The sequence below is a fragment of the Danio aesculapii genome, chromosome 16, assembly GCF_903798145.1.
Source record: "Danio aesculapii chromosome 16, fDanAes4.1, whole genome shotgun sequence".
Taxonomy (NCBI): domain Eukaryota; kingdom Metazoa; phylum Chordata; class Actinopteri; order Cypriniformes; family Danionidae; genus Danio; species Danio aesculapii.
In genome coordinates, this window is record NC_079450.1 from 38,662,574 (window position 1) to 38,689,087 (window position 26,514).

Sequence of the window (26,514 nt, forward strand, 5' to 3'; positions counted from 1 at the left end):
TGAATGCTATGGAGCAGCATGAAGACAATAAATTGTTCCTTTTCACACTAATGATAGGATCGTATTATCAACAAGTTCATATATATATATATATATATATATATATATATATATATATATATATATATATATATATATATATATATATATATATATATATATACACACAGTTGAAGTCAGAATTATTAGCCCCATTTTTGATATTTCCCAAATGATGTTTAACAGAGCTGAGAAATTTTCACAGTATGTCTGATAATATTTTTTTTGTCTTATTTGTTTTATTTTGGCTAGAATAAAAGCAGTTTTAAATTTTTTAACCATTTTAAGTACAAAATTATTAGCCTCATAAAAATATGTAGCCAAATATTATTTACTGTCATCATGGCAAAGATAAAATAAATCAGTTATTAGAAATTAGTTATTAAAACTATTATCTTTAGAAATGTGTTGAAGAAATCTTCTCTCCGTTAAACAGAAATTGGGGAAAAAAATAAACAGGGGGGCGAATAATTTAGGGGGGCTAATAATTCTGACTTCAACTATGTGTGTGTATGTACAGTATGTATGTGTATATATATATATATATATATATATATATATATATATATATATATATATATATATATATATATATATATATATATATATAATTTTTTTTTTAATTGTTTTTTATTTATATATATATTTTTTTTTTTACAACATTAAATGCTTCAAGGTATTGTGTGAAATCAATGTTGAGATAAAAACCTCTAGACAATAAACATGCTGACGCTTTTCAAAATCCGTTTTTACTGCTGCATTGATTGTAACTAGAGAAAAATGGACACCTAGAGACCGCAGTGAAACTGACCAGTTGCCAGGTCTCTCCATGAATAAACTTGAACTTTCTCCTTTAATGACTGACAAGTGTTGGCATGTTGACATCCTGTCATTTCTCAGTGCGAATTTCACTGGATATCCAAGAGCATTTAGTCTTTATGTAGAAACTCAGATGGTACTGTATGCCATTTAGTTTAAGAAGCCACTTACAGTGTATCTATCTCCACCTGTGCAGTCTGTTAATAGCTGTGCTAAAAGACAGTCATAAGGCATCTTCTTGTTCTTGTTGTTTGCTTTACTTATAAAACAGTTAAGACATCCAATGATTTCTATTTGTGTTTTTTTATATATTATGCGGTAGGTACACAATGACACTTCAAAAGGCGCGAGCATAATGGTCACACATATCTATCCAGCACGTTTACATTGAAAAACAATAGAAAAGTATTGTGTTGGATAGGAAAAAGGCATTCTATGTGAATAGGCTCCTAAGGCATACAAGTCTTGATTGCCAGGTTTCTTTTACCAAAGATGAATTTTATTTAATTTCTACAACAAAGACTAAACAGTGTTATTTTACATATAGTTGTTTGATTTCCACACCACAATACTGTAAGACTACAATAAAACAAAGTGCTGCTTATTTCCTTTGAACCCGTGTTCACCCAGTGGCCAGCGTGATGTCAAAACGACAAAAAAAAAAAAAAAAACACGTAAAAAACGCAAATGTGGTGTTAATTGACAACTTTGATGTCAAAATGACATTAAAAACAGGCCAAAAACACATCAAAATGCAAATTGACATGATATCAGTTGACTCCCTTGATGTCAAACTGACTTCAAGTTGACATCTAAATCTTAAAAAACACCAAAAGAATTTTCCTGTAATTGATTTTTGATGTGTTTTGACGCCATTATTAGATGTCAATTTGATGTCATTTTGACAATAAGGTAGTTTACATGCATTGTAGGGATATAAAATCCAATGTCAATTGATCATTTGTAATTGAAGCTTTCTATTATACTACTTTTTGGGCCATTATTTGGTGGGCAAAAGGGCATCAATGTGTGGATGTCAAACAGACGTCAAGGTTTTGATGTCAGAACAATTAGCATTTTTGACATTTTTAGCATGTTGGTTGATGTCCTTTTATTCTTATGATTAGTTATTTGTTTTTCATTCAGTTTTTATTTTAGATTGTATTTATAAGAGACATCATTTACACTGTTAAAGGTCTCATGAAGTGCTTTGAAATGTGCATTTTTTATTCGATGTTTGATGCAATCTTAATTGAAACAAAGAAAGGGTGGGGCATAGTATAGCTCCTCCCCTTAAAAAAAAAAACAGCCAAAAGCGTTTTGTTTTACCACAGCTCTGCCAGTGAGACTAGTTGACCTCAAGAACATCAAATGAAAAGCAAATGAGAAGCGTCTTAAAGGGGGCAGGGCATGTCAGATACTAAAGAGCATTTGATTGGTCACGATTTGATGAGAAACTGAAGTATGGAGTGACGTGATTAAAACCGATGATCCATTTATGTGGAAGTGATAAACTACAAGCTTTACATGTTTATATCAGTTTTATATCTTCTAAATGCAAATTTTGTCACTGTTTTGGATCACATGAGCTTGTGCGCTTATTTCGCACATCTGCCACATTAAAAAAAACAAAAGCGAGGCAGTAGTGGGAGGAAAACCGGAAGTAAAGGATCAGCAGCACTGTAAACATTGCAACAGCATGCTATGGACTACAAACCTCCAGCTGTTGCTGCAATTTCAAAGTGCAGATATGGTGGAAACATCACTTTAATTTAATTCAGGTAAGTTTAATTTTAACAATTAAAAGCATATTAGGCATCAAACAAATCTCTTTAAGAGTAATACGCTTAAGAATCCTCCTAGGCTTCAGTTCATGGTACCAGGTAAGCACAGTGGGGATGCTTTCCTGCTTCAGCCTATGCCTCTGTAGCACACCCTTGTGTTGTCTGTTATAGTGTTGTCCCGGAAATTTAAAAAACGTCCACGTCCACGTCCCACTATAATTTAAGTGCTGTTGAAGGAGTTCATAAACAGTGCTGATTTGCCATAGTATTCACCAGTGTTCAACAGAAATGACTGATTGACCGTGAAGGTCATTAGTTCACCGCTCTTCACCGAGTGCAAATGCAGATACACAGACACTGGAGCGTTTTAAAGCTGCGAAGATCGGTCGAGTCATCAGCGGATTGCTCGTCTGTGTTTGCACTCGATAAACAATGGTGAAGTGCATTGAACTGATGACTTTGACGGCCAATCATAGTCATTTCTATTGAGCACTGGTGAATACTTTGGCAAATCAGCGGTGTTCCAGAATGCGCTCAACAGCACTTAAATGTTAGCTGGAATTTGACATTTTTATTTTTATTTCAGTACCAACATTTAGCATCATGTCAAGTCTAATATAGTGAAGGAATCAGTTCATAAACTTGAGTTTGATAAATGGCATCTAAAACTTGTGTTTAGGGATGAAAACTTTAGCTTACTAGTGCAATGTCCCTTAACTTTGCTGAAAATGAGGTCCGATATCCCTTATTATTTTTATTATCTATTCAGAATGGACCTTTGGGTCACTCAGAAATTGGTGAAATAATAAATCAGTGTTTCCTCTAGGATTTTTTTCAGCTGTGGCGGCCGACCGTTTACACAGATCTACCTATGGAGTTATTTCAGTGGCAAATGTCATGAGCGCAAAAGTCGAGTTCGCATTTATATAATTGAGCATGCGAATCTCTTTGCTTGCGTGCCGATTTCCTTCTTGCACCTACAAAACTTCTTGCCCGCCCTCAAATATACACTGCTCAAGTGCAGCTTTTCTTGTGCGCTCTCAAAAAAAAAAACACTGCTGAAGTGTAATTTACTGCGTTTATGTAGTGAGTATGTCTCCAACATTTATTAGATTTGCTAGGAATATTTATAAATGTCTCTAATAGACCTACAGAGCGCCATTAATGCGTCCTGAAGTAAAGTGAAACAGTTATAAACTCCAGCAAGATAAAGTCTTTGTATGCAGAGCCATAGACCTTTATCTGTAAGTTAAGTTTATCTATAAACTAATTTATAAATTATTTAGTTTATGATTCACCAATCAGACGATTCCTAAGCCACTATAAAAACACAACAATACGCCATCGCAGATGCCGTTCCTGTGTGACTCTAGGCAATACTTCTGGGTTTCTTCCCACCTCAGCCTCGCTTTCACATTTAAAATGGTGGCCTCGTGAAATCCGTCTATAGATATACAAAAAACTAACAACACTGATAGTAGCATCTAAAAAACTTTATTTTAATTTCATGAGACCTTTCAGGCATGAAATTCCCCCGGGCTTCTTTTTAAGGGAGTTTTGTTTCTCACTTCATGATCAGTTTAAATCTGTTAGGGCTCGATAGCCTGCATGTTGTTTAGTGCTGATAAGACAATTATGGAATACAGCTTGTTTCCTCTTAATTCACTGAAGGTAAAAATCAGGTAAAGGATGAAGATAAAGCCGCCTTTGTCTTGTGTGCAAGATTGCATTGAACCACACATTTGAAGTAGAGATCTTAGAGGTGAACTATAGATTGAAATCACTTCTTTATGGCGATGCAGCAGCGTCTCTGTTAAATTCGTAACACATTCATGGTATCTTTCGTAACGTCTCTGTGCAGTGCAGTGCAGCGTGGGCTTTGTTGTTGTGACGAGGACCTGGTTGATGGATGACGTGGTCGTTTGTCAGCTAAAGTGCTTTCGATAGCGCCGGCCATCACGGTGCATGTGAAGCGTTTTACGAGCCGTGTTTACAGCCGTGCAGTAAAGGAGAGTCCTCTCAGCGCCAGTGCGGTGCAGGGAAAGCAGCCATGAGCTCAGCTGTAATGATCACGAGCTGTCAGTGCATATGGACCCAGATCCAGCCAGTGTGTGTGTGTGTGAATGCAGTCCATCTTCTATCTCATGCATGCTGTTGTCCATTTGTTGCGTTTGTTTGGTTTTTCAGGAAATGAGGGGCAGGGAGCCTTTGGCAGGATGCTGCGGTATTGGTGATAACTCTGATATTAAAAAAGAACAGTAATAATTTAGTATTGATATTATGCTAAATACTACGTACAGCTTGACACTCCAACAGAGAAGGTGGCAGTATTGAAGCTGAAAGAAATAGTTCAAATTTAATTTTTAAAAATCTTTTTAGCATTTAGTCCTATTCATCAGTTAATTATTTTAGTATTATTCTTATTTTTATTCAATTTTTTTAAATATACATTTTTTTCTGAACTTTACTAATCAAAAAAACATGTTTTTTTCCATTTTAATTTATTTTATTTTAATAGTTTTACTGAAATTTGGATATTTAAAAAAAATTTCATATTTTTTTTTCTTTACAATAGTAGAAAAATAATTGAATAATTATGAAATGAAATAATAATAAAATGTTTTGATTCATTCTGTTCGCTTTCATTTTTTAATGGATTTATGATATAATTAATTTAATGGATTTATGATTTTATATTTATTATTAACAGGGCTAACCAAATAAAGGCATGAAACATCAACAATTTTATTATTCATCTAAAATGTGATCATTAAAAATAGCAAAAAAAAAAATTGTTATTTGATTCTGGAGACCCAAGAAGTTAATAAAGCCACCAAAACATGAATCCATTTCAATCACATGGCTTAATCCAAGTCTTTAGGTGATTATTTATTATTTTTTAGATTTATTCTTATTTGGACTTTTATTTACATCTAAGCAACATGTGATTTATACACAAGCATTCGCATTTAGCAAGGCAAGGCAAGTTTATTTATATAGCACATCTCAGACATGATGTTAATTCAAAGTGCTTTACATAAACAAGAAAACAATTATTTAAAGAATAAAAAATTATTAAAACAGATAAAAACAGATTAAAATGTGTTAAAACAGGTTATAAAAGAATGAAAAAGAAAAGAAAGACATAATAATGTGATCCGTGGGACGTAGCACAGGGCTCATTCAGTAAAGGCACAGCTAAACAGATGTGTTAAGTCTTGATTTGAATGTGCCTAATGTTGGAGCTCATCTGATCGTTTCTGGAAGGTGATTCCAGCAGTAGGGGGCGTAGTAGCTGAAGGCCGATTCGTCCTGCTTTGACTGAACTCTTGGACTTTCTAATTTACCTGATCCTAAAGATCTGAGTGAACTGTTAGGTTTGTATTCAGTGAGCATATCTGTATTGTATTCATGTCCTATGCCCTTTAGTGATTTATAGACAAGTAATAATACTTGAAAATCTATTCTGAATGTAACTGGAAGCCAGTGTAAAGACCTGAGGATAGGTGTGATGTGCTCTGATTTCCTGGTTCTGGTTAGAATCCTGGCTGCAGCATTCTGGATAAGCTGCAACTGTCTGACTGTCTTTTTGTGAAGGCCAATGAGGAGTCCATTACAGTAATCCACCCTGCTGGTGAAAAAAGCATGAACAAGTCTTCACTGGAAACGAAGCATCTAATTCTTGCAATGTTTTTGAGACGATAGTATGCTGATTTACTTACTGCTTTGACATGACTATTGAAATTCAGATCTGACTCCAGAATCACACCAAGATTCTTGACCTTATTTTTTGGTGTTTGACCTTTTAAAGCCATGGTACGTGTTCACCTTGAGAACCTCATCTCTGTTCCCAAATGCAAGGACTACAGTTTTCTCTTTGTTTAACTGAATAAAGTTTTTTCACATCCAACTGTTCATTTCATCAATGCACTGGCAAAGCGTGTCAATGGGGCTGAAGTCATTAGGCAGTAAGGCTAAGTAAATTATTTACAATAAGCGATTGACTTCAATAATATTCTAACTTTAATCTGTAAGTGAGCATATCTCTTCAAAAGACCATTAGAAGAGTTTGGATTATTTAATTATTTATTTATTTATTTATTTATTTATTTATTTATTTATTTATTTATTTATTTATTTATTTATTTATTTATTTATTTATGTGTTTGTTTGTTTATTTTATTTTATTTTAATTTTATATATTTTTTTAAAGTTCTTATAACCTTTGTAATATTTGATCTTTTAGATGCAAAGAAGTGTTTTTTATATTTTATTTTTGTTTATTATTTTTTTATAAAAAAGGGTTTCAAAGTTCAAGCTAAATGTTATATAATATAACTAAGTATTTAGGGGAATATTATCTTTTTTAGATTTGATCTTATTTAGACTTTTATTTACATCAAAATAACATGTGATTTACACTCAAACGCCCGCATTTACAATAAGTGATTGACTTCAATAATAGGCAAATTTTAATCTGTAGGTAAGCATTTCTCTTAAAAGATCTTTGGAAAAGTATGGATTATTTGTTTGTTTATTTATTTTTTATTTTATTTTTTATTTTATTAATTTATTATATTATATTATATTATATTATATTATATTGTTATTTTTTTTAGTCATTATAATCTTTTGTAATATTTGATCTTTTACATGCAAAGAAGTGTTTTTTTATATAAAAAAGGGTTTTTATAAAAAGTTTTAAATTTTGTTTCAAAGTTCAAGCTAAATATGATATATTATAAATAATAGAAGACTTTAGGCCAATATTTATTCTTTGTTAGATTTGTTCTTATTTAGACTTTTATTTACATCCAAACAACATGTGATTGACACAAGCGTCCGCATTTACAATAAGTGATTGACTTTCATAATAGGCTAACTTTAATCTGAAAGTGACCATATCTCTTCAAAAGTCCATTGGAAGAGTATGGATTGGTTTGTTTTTTATTTGTTTGTTTATTTAATTTTATTTAATTTTGATATTATTTTTAATGTCATTATAACCTTTGTAATATTTGATCTTTTACATGCAAAGAAAAAAGAAAAAAAGGGTTTTAATTTCTGTTTCAAAGTTCATATTATGGGTTTGGAACAACACGAGGGTTAGTAAATTATGACAGATTTTTCATTTTTTGTGTGAATTTCCTTTTAAGCATAACCAGGTCGTGAATGTTAATGCTCAGTGCAGTACAATGCTTTGGAAATGAAGTGAAGAAAATGACATGCATAAAAACGCATTGTTTTTGTTTTAAAGGAATAGCTCACCTACACAGCACAGTTGTGTATACTTATTTATACACTCACATTATTCCAAACTGCCTTTATTCATCTTCTGTAAAATGAGAAAAGCTGGTTTATTTGTGCATTTATTTGGTTTTAAATAAATGACTTTATGAATAGTATTATTCACTGATAATCATCCCTTTAAACTGAGCTGTTAACTGCTGCAGATTCATCGTTCCAGTGAACAAATCATCAACGATTCATTGAAAAGATCTGCATGAAATTACTGTTTATTGCAAGAATTGAACGTCACTGTTTCTGTCATGACGGTGGTAACGATTACTCTATTTTCTCACATTTTTATATTTGAAAATAACTCTATTGATTTAATGAACAATCCAGACTCATGAAAAATATCTGTTGCAAAGGATCACAACACTCGTGGCTTGGGTGATACTGTAATTGAGTCAATGTGGGCATTTACTTGTGTTTAATTTTTTAATCGGATATGTTTAATGATAAGGAAGCTTAAGAATAAGCCCGATCATTACAGCCAGATAGATTTTGCTGCTGCGAACACCTTGTAGTGCGCATGTGTAATATTTGACAGAAAAGCGTTTTCTTGACATATTTAAGTGCATCAGGCCCAGAGTGTTTCCCGGTAGGGGAGGAAGAAATTTATTGGAAACTCTGACTCTTTTTTTACTCAAGAAATGTTAAAAAATACATGTTATCTTCTCTGCAACTTTTCCACAGACATTTCAGAATACTCCGGGGGTTTTCAATGATGTATTTAACATCACGACTCTTTTACAGTAACAAATGGAATAGGGTTCTTAAATGCTTACAGGACATAACTTTAAACTTTAAATATTTAAAAAGTCTTGCTTATGTGTGTTTTTTTTCTCTTTTTTTTTGGTTTGCAGGTAAACGTGTAAAATAAGTTAAAACTCATTTTTGATTTGGATAAACCCATATGGAAATGTTAGCTGGTAGAAATAAACATGAACTATTCAAATTCTTTATACTCTTTAGATTACTGATATGCAAGTTTTGAGATCAAATGATTTGTATTCTACTAGTGTAGGTACTACATTTGAATTTGAACTTCATGACCATTAGAAAGGTATGTTCTATATAGTAATTATGCGAGTAGTATGAATGTTATTTGGACATATGCGTTCTGAACTGAATTTTTAGTCCCGTTCCCGCCAGGTTTTATTTCACACCACACCAATCCTGCTGTATATTCAGCTGTATATGCGAGAAGTATTAATAATATTTGTACATGAGTTCACCATATAGTCAAAATCACATGACCTATACCCGATTCAGTCGCATCACTTCACTCCCATTCATAAATTATTTTCTAATGGCCTCTAATGGATTGTAAAGTGTCCATTGGATGTGAATGTGTCCATGTACTTCTTGCCCACTGGTTTTCGACTACTATGAATTCATATATACCATACTACTCGGCTGACATACTGTTATTCACATGCTATATAGTAGCGAAGTTCTCGATTTTGGATGCACCTTTGGTATTACTCGTAGCCTGGTTAGAAAAACAGAATGCAAATAAATACATGTAAAATGGATAACTTCTTTTGCAAAAATCAGTTTGTGGCTGGTGAAGCACTAACTCTTTCAAAGTCATATTTACAAACATATCCACTCAATATATCTGCCAACTAGCGTTTGTGTTTCATACAGTATATCATATCAGCATTATTTCTATACACATAGCAGGTACACATTGGGCCAAGGAAGGATGTAAAATGTATAGCGACTAAATATGCCTTCCAAAAAACACCCAGCTGAATGCTACGGAGTCCAGACAGCCTATGACAAGCGACACACAGCACCATGGCGGATGCGTGCACTCTTTCTCATTCACACACACACAGCACCATGGCGGATTTGCAGGCTCTCTCTCTCTCTCTCTAATTTTAATTATGGGCAGCATGGTGGCGCAGTGTGTAGTGCTCTTATCTCACAGCAAGAAGGTCGCTGGTTCGAGCCTTAGCTTGGTCAGTTGGCATTTTCTGTGTGTAGATTGTATGTTCCCCCCGTGTTCGTGTGGGTTTGCTCCGGGTGCTCCGGTTTCCCCCACAAGTCCAAAGACATGCGCTATACAGTAGGTGAATTTGGTAAGCTAAATTGTTCGAAGTGTATGGGTGTGAATGTGAGTGTGTATGGATGTTTCCCAGTGTTGGGTTGCAGCTGAAAGGGCATTCGCTGTGTAAAGCATGTGCTGGATAATTTGGCGGTTCATTCCGCTGTGGCGACCCCAGGTTAATAAAGGGACTAAGCCAAAAAGAAAACGAATTAATTATTTTAATTATTAATATTATTATTTAAAATACAGATCAGAGTGAAGTATTTCTCAGTATTAAAGGACTGACCCCCGCATACATCTTGTTCTGATATCCTTCAGGGGGGGATCAAGCATTAATTAGGTGATCAATCCCTCCCAAACCCCGCTATAATTCGCACCCTGATTATAACTTGCACGAAAAGCAACAGAAGTCGTTGACGTTCTACTCGCCCTCTGCTTCATTTCATGCGTGGTTTCCGCAACATTCATTCTTCCATGGCAGGGCGCCACGCCAAGATTCATCGCGCCACGGCTACATTTCAGCTTCTCATTCAAAACATTTTATTTTTTTAATGGCGGGTAATAATCGCACCAAAACGTATTAAAAGGTAAGTGAATTATAACAGCGCAAACTATTCTGTAACCGTAGTAATGCTGTGCATCATTTGTTTAACCCTTTAAGGTTACGTGCTGACTGACTGACCGACTGTGACAGGTGCGTGATGCGTGAGGCCAGCAAACATGACATACAGCCGTTTTATTTTATTTCAGGACGCATTAATATCGGAGGCATTCCTAAATATTCCTAGCAAATCTAATAAATGCTGGAGACATACTCGTTACATAAACGCACCAAATCGCACCTCAGCAGCGTTTATTTGAGAGCTCACAAGTAGATCTGCACGCTCTTAAAGTGGCTTATATTTAAGGGGACGTGCAAGAAGTTTTGTACACGAGCAGATAAAATCGGCGAGCAAGCAAAGAGATCCGCATGCTCGTAGGCAATTAAATAAATGCGATCTCGACTTCTAATACTGTGCTCACGACATTTGTCATTGAAATAACGCCACAGGTAGTTGGTAGATCTGTGTAAAAAAGGCCTGCCGCCACAGCTGAAAAAAATCCTAGAGGAAACACTGTCATGTGAAACCTGCAGTGAATTTTTTTAACATTGAGCCGTCTTTTTCCCAATAATCATGTGTAGTAAATGGAAACGACCTTGTGCAGACTTACGCTGCAAATCGAATAATTGTGTAAACATTTTACGAGCGTTATGATCGCTTCATTCGAAATAGCAAACTCTTATAAAATGGAGTGTTCGCAGCATATTTAATAAACCAGTCAGGGACACCAGAGATTTATGTAAATTTATATAGAGAGCTGTTACTGTAATGTACTCTGTAGTATTTTAGAATCGCCCGGGGGTCTGTAAGCAACAGTGAAGCACACGTCCCTTTCTTTGTGGATGATATATCATTGAGTTTTTTTTTTTTTCTGGCTCTCTTTGATGAATTCAGGTCTGCGTGTGCACTTCCCACGTCTCCTACTGTACAATGCAACCTGTGGAAGCGGCAGTAAATTACTGCTTTTGCACACATTAGCGCAGTGGGTTCCCAAATGACAAGCCCAGGCTATGATTACTCCAGGTTAATTTGAAGTGACTCAAAAAACAGTAATATGCTGTTGGGGAATGTGGTCGGATGCTCTTTCGTGCGTTTCAGTCCCCCACCTCTATAACCACCATCCACACACACAGAGAAACACACACACACACACACACACACGCTGTCCCTTGTCTGTCAAAACTGGAGGATTGCCAGCATGTTTGTTCAGGCCAAACACGTACACACACCCCAGTAATCAATATTTTTCTCTTTCCCTCCATATTTCATCCCTCTTTCTTCTCCGCTCCCTCCATTTCCCCTCCTCCCCATCTCCGTCCTCATCTTAGTCATTAGGACTATATTTACTTCTTCCAGCCAAAGAGAATTCCAACGTCTGCCTCTTTCTCTTTCTCTCTCTCTCTCTCTCTCTGTCTGTCTGTCTCCATCCCTCCCATATTCCACTCATTGCGCCGTCGTCTTTTGGCCTCTTAATTCGTTCGCTCATTCATCTGAAGGACTCGTCAGGGTCAACAGACCAACAGGCTTAGAGACAGATAAATAGGACGGAGGGAGAAAGAGAATGCAAGCAAAAGAGAACGAACCCAGAAAGCGCTGACAGAATTGGGAGAGAGGGAATATTATGTCAGAGAGCCCGGCGATTCCAAGCAATTGCATTAGCACCTGAAGTCATGAAACCGAGAGGAGCAGGCAGGAGGAGGCTGCCACCAAAGTAAATTGAAAATGATTTGCTTGTGTTGTGTGTGTGCGTGTGTGTGTGTGACTGAGGTAGAAGGGAGAGTAAGACAGCGTGCTGGCACTTTCCTACATATCCACTGCACTAACCACTAACTCTATGAATCATTTTATTTGTGTGTGTGTGTGTGTGTGTGCATGTGTGTGTGTGTGTGTGTGTGTGTGTGTGTGTGTGTGTGTGTGTGTACGATGGTTTTGGTATGTGAATGTGAGGAATTTGCTCTATGTGGGTGATTATATTTAAAATTTTGTTGTTATCTTACAGTAACCATCCTTCTTTATTTGGTTCTTTATTGTATTTGTGCGCATTGAGTTCTGAGAGGCTATATTATTAGTGAGGGCTTCTTGCTGATTGTTAATGGTACATTTTCCTTCACAACAATGTATTAAAGAGGTTTTTGTTTATTACACAGTGTATGGATGGCTATATTGAACAAACATCCCTGTTCAAATGGATTTGACAGATGACTGAATGTGTTGTTATTCATACCTAGCCAGTAGTTGGCATTGTGACTTTGTAAAGAAACACTGCATGTCTGCGCATATACAGTTCTGGAGTTTTGATTGTCAAGTACTCACACACTCACTGGCATTTCTGTGTGAAGTTTTGCATGTTCTCCCCGTGTTCACGTGGGTTTCCTCTGGTTGCTTCGTTTCCCCCACAGTCCAAAGACGTGCTATAGGTGAAATAGATTAATTAAAATTTGTCGAAGTGTACGAGTGTATGGATGTTTCCAGGTACTGTGTTGCTGTGTAAAATACAGTATATGCCAGAATATTTGGTGGTATATATATATATATATATATATTCGTTCATTAATTTTCTTTTTGACTTGGTCACTTTATTAATCAGGGGTCGCCACAGCAGAATGAACCACCAACTTATCCAGCTGCTTATCCCCTTCCAGCCGCAACCCAACACTGGGAAACATCCATACACACTCTTTTGCACACATACACTGTGGCTAATTTAATCACGATGGTGCAGTGGGTAGCACGATCGCCTCACAGCAAGAAGGCTGCTGGTTCGAGCCCCAGCTGGGTCAGTTGGCATTTCTGTGTGGAGTTAGCATGTTCTCCCCGTGTTCGCGTGGGTTTCCGTGAGTGCTCCGGTTTCCCCCACAGTCCAAAGACATGCGCTATAGGTGAGTTGAACAAACAAAATTTTCCGTAGTGTATGTGTGTAAAAGAGTGTGTATGGGTGTTTCCCAGTGTTGGGTTGCGGCTGGAAGGGGATAAGTGGCTGGATAAGTTGGCTTCATACAGCTGTCGCGACCCCTGATTAATAAAGGGACTAGGCCGAAAAGAAAATGAATATATATATATGTATGTATGTATGTATGTATGTATATATATATATATATATATATATATATATATATATGTATGTATGTATGTATGTATGTATATATATATATATATATATATATATATATAATCCTATTTATATAAATAAACTTTGCACTTTTTAACCCATTTTAATGGGTTTTCAGGCCACTAAACAACTTCTGTCATCTAAACAAATTGCCGAAAAATGTGTTGTGTAAACATACATTCATTCATTAATTTTCCTTCGGCTTAGTCCCTTTATTCATCAAGGGTTGCCACAGCAAAATGAACCGCCAACTTATCCAGCATATGTTTTACACAGCGGATGCCCTCCCAGCTGCAACCCAGTACTGGGAAACACCCATACACACTCATTTACACACATCACTCCTGTCAACCGTCCAGTTTTTCCCAGGATTCTCCTGTATTTTAGTTTTATCCCGCTATCATCCCTTAAAGGTATTTTCTCTATTTCTCTCATATTTTCAATCATTCTATGAAGAGTGGCAATAAACATTAAAGAGCCGATCCTCCCTATACGCAACCCATACCGCCGAACCACCAGGGGACACCCCTTGCTCTTTAATGTGAATCTGTTCTGTGCTTTCATTTTAATAAGGCATAAAAAGACTTTGAAATACATTAAAAATGGCAGGATTCCCTTCCTTTTCATTACAGGCGCCATTGCCCCTCCTATACAATCCTCAAAACAGTCAGTTTATGTAGCGGTGTGTGACCAATTGCGTGACTGTCAGATGCACTCTATAGTAATAGATCTCTGTTAGCCAAAAGGATTCTGTACACACGTACATATACATACTGTATAATTACTCATCCATTCATTCATTTTCTTTTTGGCTTAATCCCTTTATTAATCTGGGGTCGCCACAGTGGAATGAACCGCCAACTTATCCAGCATATGTTTTACGCAGCAGATGCCCTTCCAGCTGCAACCCATCACTGGGAAACAACCATACACACTCATTCACACGCATACACTACGGACGATTTAGCTTACTTAATTCACCTGTACCGCATGTATTTGGACTTGTGGGGGAAACTGGAGCACCTGAAGGAAACCCACACAAACACGGGGAGAACATACAAACTCCACACAGAAATGCCAACTGACCCAGCCGAGGCTCGAACCAGTGACCTTCTTGCTGTGAGGCAACAGCACTACCTACTGCCCCATTGCTTCACTCCACATATAATTATTATAAACATGTCGTTCTTGGTGGGTTTTCTTTCAAACACAACTAGTTTTGTATTAAATGAGCATAAACAGTTAGAAAAGCAGTCAAATGCTTTTATTGTGTGCATTTTTAAAGTGACAGCTCTGTTATTTAATGTAATCAAATAAACAATCTAAATGAGAGATTCATGCGCTGGTTTTTAATCAGAATGTTTAAATTATTCAGTGAAGAAAGAGTTAGAGATTTGATAAATTGATTCATTTTCTTTATAAAAGCTATTAATTTTATTAGGCTTAACTGTTTGCTAATTTATTTGCAGCTTTTTCTAACATATACTATTTTGTAAATAATAATAATAAAATATATTACTGACTGTATTACTGTATGTTTACAGCTCTAGATGAACATATTTGTAAATTTGGGTTTGTTTTTTTGGGTGCGGTTGGAGGTAGGTTTTGGGTGTTAGGGTTGGCGTATCCCTTATTTTCACATCCCAATGTTGACAGGTTTGATACACATACACTACGGCCATTTTAATTTATTCAATTCACCTATAGCGCATATGTTTGGACTGTGAGGGAAACCGGAGCACCCCGAGGAAACCCACACAGACACGGAGAGAACATGCAAACTCCACACAGAAATGTCAACTGATCCAGCCGGGACTCAAACCAGCAATTTTCTTGCTGTGAGGCAACAGTGCTAACCACTGAGCCACCGTGTCGCCTGTACACCAACATAAACTGTAAAAAAAAATCTGTTAATTAAAGGTGCACTATAAGCAATATTTGAAAACACCTTTGATCACAGTATTGGTCAACGAGACTACATTAGCAACTCTTAATTTACTTAATTTCTTTTTACAGTGGACCATAAATTTCTCCTGAGGTTACGTGGAGCAATCAACCTGCAAGGGCCAAAAGCAAACTAGTGGCCTGTTCACACAGAATGTTGACGTTAATGTCATTTGCATTGACGTGATTGTGAATTTATTTATTATTTTTAAAAAAATTTTTTTAACAATACATTTATTTATTACACTGTTATACACCATTACTTTTCAATGGGTTAAAGTTTTTAAAAAGGCTGTTGAAATCCGATATTTATCTTATTTTTATTCTCTTTTATGCATATCTGCACACAGCTGCTCTCTCTCCCTCTCTCTCTCTCTCTCTCTCTCTCTCTTTCTCTCTCTTTCTCTTCCTCTTTCTCTCTCTCTTTCAAGTTCAAGTTGCTTTATTGGCATGACATTTAGTACAGTATTGCCATAGCATTTTAAATATGTAATACATCAACACCATCAAATGAATAACATATACAGCAAACGAAAAATAAATTACAGGTAAAATAAATAAAAACAGACTATCTCTAACATGAATATTTATTAATAATTAGAATTAAAAAGTGTATATTAAATAAAAAAGGCAAATGAGCTGATTGACCATTACTAATGATGTACATATAGCTTGCTGCCAGTTTAGCTAGTCATTTCGTCCTCTTCAATCTTTTTTTTTTTATCATTTAGGTTAAAGAATCTGTTATTTACTTTTTCTCTAGTCTTAAATAACAGTAATGCAAAAACTTTAGAAAGCGAAAGCAAAAGTCGACTACCGTATGCTTTAGGAGGTTACAAACACCCGCCGGATGCTTTTTTTAAGCCTCAAAAAGGCGCATCTCTTTGGGTCTCCGCAGAGCATGTTAGACTGTCTGAGGAAGTGTTGTTGATAGTTCTCGCGCACATACAATGAGCATTACGAAATGGGGCGAGAGAAGATTTTCCAATGGTTAATTGAACATGTACAGTATGTTTGTTATCTTGACAGATACAAAAAAAGTGTAAAAAGATGGTTAATATTGATAAAACTGTAATCAAACATACTCGGCCAGTCGTTTATATACTTGGTAAAGTCTATGCGTGGGGAGCACTGCAATCACATCCAGCTTGGATTGCTACACAAAAATTCTCAATAGAATAGTAGTTGTTGTATATAAAGTACTAGGAAATCACAAACTGCGATAATAAGCTTCATTATGACTTACCACTATTCTCTGGTGTCTGAACGTCTGCACTTGTATATTTGCATAAAGCAATCTAATTGGGTGATGCCCATACCTGCGGGACTCTCCCATATTTCAGACCCATCTCCCGCCACCCTCTCGTTTTGTTATTTCTCCCAGAAAACTCCCGTAATGCCTCCAGTCCTCATCTTTCTGGTACAGTTTGTACCCCTGTCGTCAACTTTGCTATAGTATCCGATCGTTGCGACCCATGGTAGGCTACAGTTTCTAACACCTTGATAGCCTACAGTTACTACACCCCCCAACCCGCCCACTGGTTCTCAACAGAGTTTCTCAGACAAAGCCCCATGGTCTCCTGGTATTTCAGGGACAAATGTTGGCAGGTATGGTGATGCCTGTGTTGGTACTTAAAGTTTTGAAAGTTTCAGCAATAATTGATGTCACTCGGTTTAAAGTAAATGATAAGTGTTGAAAAAAAAACCTATAAAAATACACACACATAACTCAGGGTTTCTGCGGGGTCTTAAAAAATCTTAAAATGTCTTAAATCTTAAAATCCAAATTTTAACCCTTAAAAAGTCTTAAATTTACTGAAATATTGTATTGTAGGTCTTAAATCTTTTTCAAACAGCTCTTAATTTTCCTTTGCTCATGTATTGCTAACCAGTCTGGCCAAAACCCACACAATCACCAACAATCCTAATCCTAATTTTATTTAAAAGGGTAATTTTTTAACTCTATTTATGATAATGGTTGAAGTATTTTGCTTACAATAACATTTGTTTAAAAGTTCTCCATGCATTTACTGCTGAGAACACCAATCTGGACAGATTGTTGTGCATGCATTTAGTATATTATAGTTGTTAAAACTTTTAAAACATTTGTTAATTTTTTTCTATTTTAAAGAAAGTTTATGTTGGGAAAAACTTGTATGGATACAAAGAGAGCTTGATTGATTTTACACAATATTTTAAATATTTAGCTAAGAAATAGAGTCTAAAATATATTAATTGTTTATTATTAATGTATTATTGTATTATTAAATGTATTAAATTATAATAATTTTTTTGGATAGGTCAAATAAAAATCTTTTCCATCTGGACCATTTGAAAAATTCCTTAGCCTTTAGCCCTTTATGAGTCTAAAATTTCATACTTAACGGTCTTAAGAATTTCTTAAAAAGTCTTAAATTTAACTGCCGAAATCCTGATTATTGCGATTAAATGAAAAGATAATTCATCTTTTTTAAATAGTTAGCATAGCTTTAGATGTCCTCTCAGTATGGACGTTAAGGGCCTCTCAAAGCTCACATGCAGTTTGTTTTTTTCCATTTATCATTTGCCCTCTCTCTGTGTTTATGTTTTCCTCCTGTGCTGCTCCATTTCTGCCTGTGGCCTGAATGAAGCCCATTTCATTTTCTTCCCTCTTTGTCACATCTAATACTTTCCTGCCGTCTCTCTTGATGTACCTCGCTTCCTTTCTCTTGTTGAAATCGCTTATTTCCTTCAACATGTCATTAAAACTGTTCCCTCTTAAATGTATGGAATAAATTGATTTAATTTTAATCAACGTTTTCCTTTGTGGTTTCCCTCAGGCTTTCTTTGTGCCCTCTCGTTTGGCCTCCTCGTTTGTTGCCATGGTCACAGTACCCACGCTGTCTCTGCTATTGGCCCTGGTAGAATGGGCGGGTCAGACTAGCTCCTCCCCTCATCTCTTGCTCCGACCCAGAGAGCGTGAACGGGACCCAGTGGCATCAATGCACTTCAACATCGCAGTGATCCACGCGGGCTCAACGGTTCAACAAGGGGAAGCAGGGGCCGCCGCGGCTGCGGGGAGGGTGCCGTACCCAGGTTTCGGACGTGTGCACAGCAGCTTTGGAGAGAGCGTCGTTACCCAGTGGGGATCTGCAAATGTAATCTGGCTCCAGGTCAGTCCAAAAGAGCTTATGCAAATAAAACAGAATTGATTGATTAAAGGCAAGACACCGCAGGTGAACAGGGTAATATAATTAACTAATGGTTAAGCCCATACTTCTCTAGTTGATTGATTGCATTAAGCATCACAAACATTTCCTGTTTGACAAGTTTTCTAAAATATAATGCTTAAATATGCAAATGAAGCTTTATTTAATTAAATATGCAGTGATTTGCATACATTTCCTGCTTGTTTAATTTTTGCTGACGTATTTAGGACAGAGGGTTTTACAAAAGGGATTTTGGGTATCTCTTTTTAGCACTCCATAATTCATTACATACAGCTAGAAACAAATGACATTTTCATTGTTTGTAGAATAAAATGTTGTATATTTTCAGGCAAAATATGTAAGAACATCCATTTGTATAACTTTCAAGTACTGTGTACACTCAGAGGCCACTTTAATAGGTACCCCTGTCCAACTGTTCGTTAACGCAAACTTCTAATTACATGGCAGCAACTCAATGCATTTAGGCATGTAGACATGGTCAAGACAATCTGCTGCAGTTCAAATTAAGAATCACAATGGGGAAGAAAGGTGATTTAAGGGACTTTGAACGTGGCATGGTTGTTGGTGCCACACGGGCTGGTCTGAGTATTTCAGAAACTGCTGATCTGCTGGGATTTTAATGCACAACCATCTCTGGGGTTTACAGAGAATGGTCCGAAAAACAGAAAATATCCAGCGAGCGGCAGTTCTGTGGGTGCAAATGCCTTGTTGATGTCAGAGGAGAATGGCCAGGCTGGTTCGAGCTCATAAAATGGCAACAGTAACTCAAATAACCACTCGTTACAAGCGACGTACGCAGAAGAGCATCTCTGAACGCACAGCACATCCAACCTTGAGGCTGATGGGCTACGGTAGCAGAAGACCACATTGGGTGCCACTCCTGTCAGCTAAAAACAGGAAACTGAGGCTACAATCCACAAAGGTTCACCAAATTTGGACATTAGAAGATGTGAAACGTTGCCTGGTCTCATGAGTCTCAATTTCTGCTGCGACATTCGGATGGTAGGGTCAGAATTTGGTGAATTTTCAACAACATGAAAGCATGGGACAAACCTGACTTGTATCAATGGTTCAGGCTGCTAGTGGTGGTTTAATGGTGTGGGGGATATTTTCTTGGCACACTTTGGGCCCATTAGTACCAAACGAGCATCGTGTCAATGCCACAGCCTACCTGAGTATTGTTACTGACCATGTCCATCCCTTTATGACCACAGTGTACCCATCTTCTGATGGCTACTTCCAGCAGGATAACGCGCCATTTATCATTTCAGATGGGTTTCTTGAACATGACAATGAGTTCACTGTACTGAAATGGCCTCCACAGTCACCAGAGCTCAATCCAAAAGTGCACCTTTGGGACGTGGTGGAAAAGGAGATTCGCATCATGGATGTGCAGCCGACAAATCTGCAGCAACTGTGTGATGCTATCATGTCAATGTGGACTAAAATCTCTGAGGAATACCTCCAGAACCTTGTTGAATTTATGCCATGAAGGATTAAGGCAGTTCTGAAGGCAAAAGGGGGTTTAACCTGGGATTAGTAAGGTGTACCTAATAAAGTGGCCAGTGAGTGTATGAAAGTGGTGCTGACGTGGAGATTTATGGCTCAGTGCAGGGGAAAAAAAACTGTTTGAGAAAACAGCCTTTAAACATGTTTTGTAATTGAAATCTACAGTCACAAATTTGAAAAATGCTATAAAACAGACTTAAAGTGTACTTTGTTTCCTGTTGATTGGGAAAAAAACACCTTTGGATAAAGCCAAAAGCCCAAAATCTCAAAATTGACAGGTGCATGAAAGTAATAATAATAAAAAAAACTAGGATTTTGCCTTAAGGGTAGATGGTGATTTTTCTTTCAGTGTCTTACCTGAATGCTTTTTTAATTGTGATCTGAAGTGCGAACAAAAAAGGAGAGACAAATTGCGCAATTAAGCATGAGCGTTCATTCATAACTGCAGGAGTCAATGTGGTGTGAATGTGAACATGAATGTGAAGTGAATTTGAATTGACTGCAGGTGAATGACAGCAGTCCCAGGACGCTGCTCTCTCAACTGTGTGACCTGCTGGCAGCCAGACCCCTTCAGGGACTTGTGTATGAGGATGAGAGACCCCTCCCGCTTGCCACCGGCCCCCTGGCCCCGATGCTAGAGTTCGTCTCAGCCCAGACCGGCCTCCCCATTGTTGCTGTGGGAGGGGGTGCAGCTCTGGGCAGGGTACCACAGGTAATGCCGTTTACTGAATTGAGATGTAGTCATGTTTCTGTTGCTCTACAAAAATTCTTTGTGAGATACAATACAAGTTCCGCAAGAAGAATTTTCAGTTGGTCATGCAATTTTGCTGACTCGACTAAAATCTAGCTCATATACTCTACAGGACTGCAAGGCTACATGAATCACTGTTGTTTTGCTACACAAGGTTTCTTGTAATTTTGTCAACGTGGAGTTACTGTATAAGCTTCTGTCTGACATTTTTGTCATTTTTGTGTTATTCACATATTCTTATTCTGTGACACCTTATTTATATTATGTGACTTTATTTATTTATTTATTTTTCTTTTGGGAAAGGGACCATTAATTTAGAAAGCTAAAACTTTTTTTAAATCACAAAGTTAAACTCCAAATCTAAAGTGCCAATCAGTATCTGAGTGGCCATGATGAGTGATATTATGGGTTCTATCATACACCCAGCGCAATAAAGCGCATGATGTGTTGGCGCGATTTGTTGCTAAATTCAGACCAGCGCAACCCTTATTTTCACATTTTGCACCATGTTGTTTAAATAGCAAATCCATTGTGGACTCATGGGTGTGCTGGTCTAGAAAGGAGGTGTGTTAAGGTGCATTGTTGACATGTTGCTTTTTTGAGGAACTAAAATAAACTGTACAATTGACCAACTAAAAGCTGGTCTAAAGTCCAGCGCTAAGCGTGTTAGTTATGCGCCTATGCAGGTTCAAAATACATACACATTGCTTAATACACACAGGATGTACAGCAATACACAAATATCTTTACATATAAAAAAATTAAAGGGTTAAAATGTTACATATTATTCTACATAAATATTAAAACCACTGCCTCTACGCCGCCTTCATGTCGGGGCTTTTTTGAGTTTTTTCATGACAATTTGCATTTGTATAATGTTATTGTTATTAGCAGTATTATTTATTGTATGCATATTTATATATTTTTTAATAAAAAAAAGTTTAAATTTGTCCACCTGTTGGGTTTTTGGAGAAGTATGCGTCACTATATGGGGCATAAGAATAGGACGTGAGTTTGGAAATAACTATTTTTTGACCACACTTTGTTTTTATTGTTTATTTATTCATATGCTGGAAATTAGAACTGAATTTAGAAATAGTTTTGAAACAAATCTTGGCACTTAACAAACAAAATTAAATATGTAGGCTAATGAATGTCTTCAGTGGAGTGCGTTTCCACCGTTTCCTTATCCACAAAAGTAAAGGAGTAAATTAAAGACTAATTGTAAAGTAAAGAGGGCGAATGGAGGAGGCTTGTTCATCATTCTCGCGATGCAGATGGTTCGTTTAACTGTTTTTTTGCTAGTGACAAAAAGTCCGCCATGTAAATAACAAATGTGCCATGGCGTGACACAACTGACTCTTAAAGTGAATAGGAGATGAGACTCTGATTGGTTTATTGCATGTTATTCTCAAAACACTCCCATAGCTCATTAAGAGAAGAAGCACAACCCTGTTAGACCATGCGCCGCCACGCAAAGTGTATTTTTCCTATCTTAAATAACAAAAGTGGATTCAGACATGCCCTTAATGCTTTTGCGTCATGCGCTTTAGACTTTGTGCCTAGATCATTAAAATAGAGCCCTAAGTCTGATGATTTAACATTAGTTTAGTAATATCAAGTTTAAATCTATGGCACTAGTGGTGTTGAGTTAAGATTGTGAACCCAATGATTTAAGATATAAATTATTAAATGAAGTGCTCAATTACATCTCACTCTTTTTTTTTTAAAGTGATGATTTAGAGGCTTTTTAGGGCATTGAAAGGATAGTTCACCCAAAAATGACTAGTTTGGAACAATTGAAGGGTGAGTAAATGATGATAGATTTTTCAATTTTGGATGAACTATCTTTTTAAATTAGATGAAATGTGATTTTTTAAGTAATTTAAATATCTCATATATAACTTTTTTCCACATTCTTAATCAATAATAAGTCTTTTTTAAAATAGTGACACTAGTAGTGCAGTGTTGGGAAAAAATAAATAAAATTTGCTTCCGTGTTTTATAATTCATTATTCCAGCCATCACTGATCTCTAGAGAGAAATTACAGTAGCTGTTTCTGTCTAAACTAAAGGAGATTTAAACTCCTTAAGGGTTCCTGCAATAATGTGATTAATTACCTACCATATTCCTACATACAAATAACATCTGCTCTGGACAAAATGTTTAGCAATGCCTTTTATGCTTAACTTGAACTAGAAAAAAGTATTAGTTGTGAAATATTAATTAAATATATAAGCATTTATTCAAGCATAAATATCTGTTAAAGTTTCTTGAAAAGCATTGCTTCAATTAATGTTTTGCAAAATAGAACCTTATAATTTCAAGTGTGTATTTCTAAGTGTATAGTTCTAAGTTGTTTGCTTAGTGTCATCAATTTAATTTCTCAGTCTCTGATTCAAAGCTGAACAGCCAATCAAAATGCTGCCTTTCAATCAACAGTGAGCTTCAATTTTACATACTAAATCAAGCAAACTGCTTCAGATGTGAAGGAATGTATGGAACAAACAAAACTAGCCTGACATATGCTCACCGTTGTCTGCGAACATTTTTTGCTATTTCTGCTGAGAATTTTGTAAAACAATCTGCAGATTTTTTTCGAATGATTTTGGCAGTATCATTACTAAAAACTTAATATATGAAACAAAAAATTAAAAGCTTTTTAACTTTTATCTAATCTTTACACAAATCCAATTAGATCCACTTATTTGGTAAACAAAGCAAGTCTCTCATATAATATATCTATTAAAGGGCAGAAAATTACTTTACAAACTATATTATTGATTTATTTACAAACTATATAAATCATATGAGCATTTTCAAATTAGTCAGTAATATTACTTAAATTAATTAAAAACTAACCAAAAAAATACACACATTTACACAATAAATAGACTCAATGACGGGCTAAAAATCTGCAGAAATCTGTGGATTCTGTGTGGACCTACCGATGACCCAATGCTGCCCTATGGCCATTTGTTGCCTTGGTATGTCCTGGCCATTGTACCATGTACCTTCAGATTGGCTGGATTAGTTCTTTCTCTTCATTACGCTACACACATTTCGGGATAATGGAGCGACAATATCAAAACTATTTTAAAAATACTGCAGCATCTGTTTCTGGTCAAAAGACTCAGATTATGTTCCTGACCTGCTCAAATGTAATGAGCAATGTTGATTGATGGCATTGATCTCTGAACACCAGATGACATTGATCTGTTTTTTTTTTGTCAAAAACCATTGAAATCTGTTTAAAAAAGGTAAAAATCAAGCCAAAAGTCATGTAGTGTGAGCTTGCCTTATCTCTGTAAGCTTATTGGATTGAAAGTGTGTCTGAGCCTTAGTTTATGCATTGCTACACTATTGACAACCTAAATTTCACTAATGTGATCTTACTCTAAGTGGATATCAATTAGAAATCAACCAGTGATTATTCACAATGAGATTATAATCGCAGTTCTATGAATCTGGCTCAAATTCTTGCATCGATTTCACTGGGATTTCAAGGCAGAAATCTTCCAATATAGACTGGTGCCAACTCACGGAATCAAAGTCTACAGACAGAAACGTGTACAGTTTGAAGTATTTCCTGTAACCCTGTGAGGTTTAAGCTAGTGTCAGCAAACACTAAGTCAAATATCCCTTAAAAGCTCTTGTTCCCAGCCAGAACGATTGATTCTGTATCTGAAGTATTGCTCTCTTGAAATGAGTAGTGTTTTTTTCCTGATTAACTGCACTGTCTATGCCATTTAATAGCATAATAAAACCGGTCCACATAGGATTTCTCTGAACAGACCCGTTTCAGATGCACTTTTGCTGAACTGAATTATTTGACAGTGTTGTTTTTATTTAGTTTTTTCAATATTAGTGTTTCTTCGGACTGTAGAAATTCCTCACAAACATCGCTCTCTGCGAGCTCTTGGTGTTAATGAGCTCTAACACTTGCTAGATGGTGTTTGGCTTGCTGCAGTGCTATAAGGGCATTGTTTGTTAATGGTACCGCCTGAGGACGAGCGTTAAACGGACAGAGATAGGAGTGCCGTCGTCTCTGTCGAGGCCTGATCAGGGCACTCCGATAACTGTAGGAAGGGATGGCATTACTAACATCCATTTGGGTAAATAGCAAGGCCAAGGTTCATGCATTACCCCTACAGGCCATATAGTCTGCTTTTTTTTCCCCTCTTGTGTACACTCAAGTGCTTCGGTGTGGGTTTTTCATTTTTTGTCTCCGCATTTAGCATAATACAAAAGCAGCCAAAGCAAAAGGATGTACAATTTTTCATTTGCAGATATTTAAATGGGACTAAATCCTTTTGATGATGTTGCATCGAGTCCTACATGCTCCTGGACCTACTTCCAGACTTCATGCCATTGCGAATAAATCAGTTTGAGTCACTGAAGTGCCTCCCTCCTGTTCCCACAATGGCTGCATATCTCAGAAACTCTTCATAAGAAACTCCAATGATGCTTTATGGAGGCACTAAATACTCTTCAGTCAAAGAAAACAGTTATGTTTCCTCTTAATTGCACCGCAGAAGGAAAGCTCTGTCTGCTGTTACGATAGTGGAGTGTCACATTAGAAACCGTTCATAAGAAATGTAGTTCCCACAATGTCTTAGACTCAGACTTAACTTTATTATCCGTTTAGGTTAACTAAAATTGCAGCAAGGCGCCATAACACAGGCGAAGCTCCATGTACACATTAACAAAATATTACAACACAACATACAATACGTCATTTTTTAGGTGCATCTCCCTCCCCGCTGGGCTCATTTAATGACCTAATGGCCACTATTATAAAAGAATTTCTAATTTGTCCTGTATAAAGGAACTCTAAAACGACGTCCTGATGGCAGCAGCTGAAACCAACAGTAGTAGTGCATTGGATCCGGGGTGCATAGGATACCCTGAGCTCTCTTTAACACATGATAATGGTAAATTACCATTGGGCCAGTTTGGTTAAAACCGATGATCTTGTCTGCCACCTTCACAAGGCTACTCAACCTGTTCTTATCTACCAAACTCATATTACCATACCAAGCTACAATGCAGAGAGATAAAACAGATTCAATAAATTGTTTATAAAACAGTGAATATGGTAAAATACTTTTTTTTTTTACTGCACCGATAAATGTGCTGGTACAATGCTAAACTGCATCTGAGGCTGTAACTCTGCAATGCTTGTGCATATCGACACAAAGCTTAATGTGTGTCAGTAGCCTCTTTCACACAGTGATACTGGTAAATATACGGAAAAGTTCCAGAACGATTTTACCGTTAACTTAAAAAAAAAACGCTGTCCACACAGGCAAGAATGTTCTGGAATTTTTCTGGAAAAGACCATTCACACATCTATTTCAAAATACTGGTAAATTCTGACATCATTAACCAGAAAAGAGCTC

General features: G+C 36.4%; 1 protein-coding gene across 1 annotated transcript in view; it reads left to right on the top strand.

Moving 5' to 3' along the window:
- Positions 1-17,038: 17,038 nt before the first annotated feature.
- LOC130243116 (uncharacterized) overlaps positions 17,039-26,514 on the top strand; it is a 126,075-nt gene continuing 116,599 nt past the window's right edge. Inside the window, 3 exon segments of the mRNA XM_056475174.1 lie at positions 17,039-17,062; positions 18,462-18,794; positions 20,866-21,072. Of these exon segments, the coding sequence (XP_056331149.1) occupies positions 17,039-17,062; positions 18,462-18,794; positions 20,866-21,072 (564 nt within the window).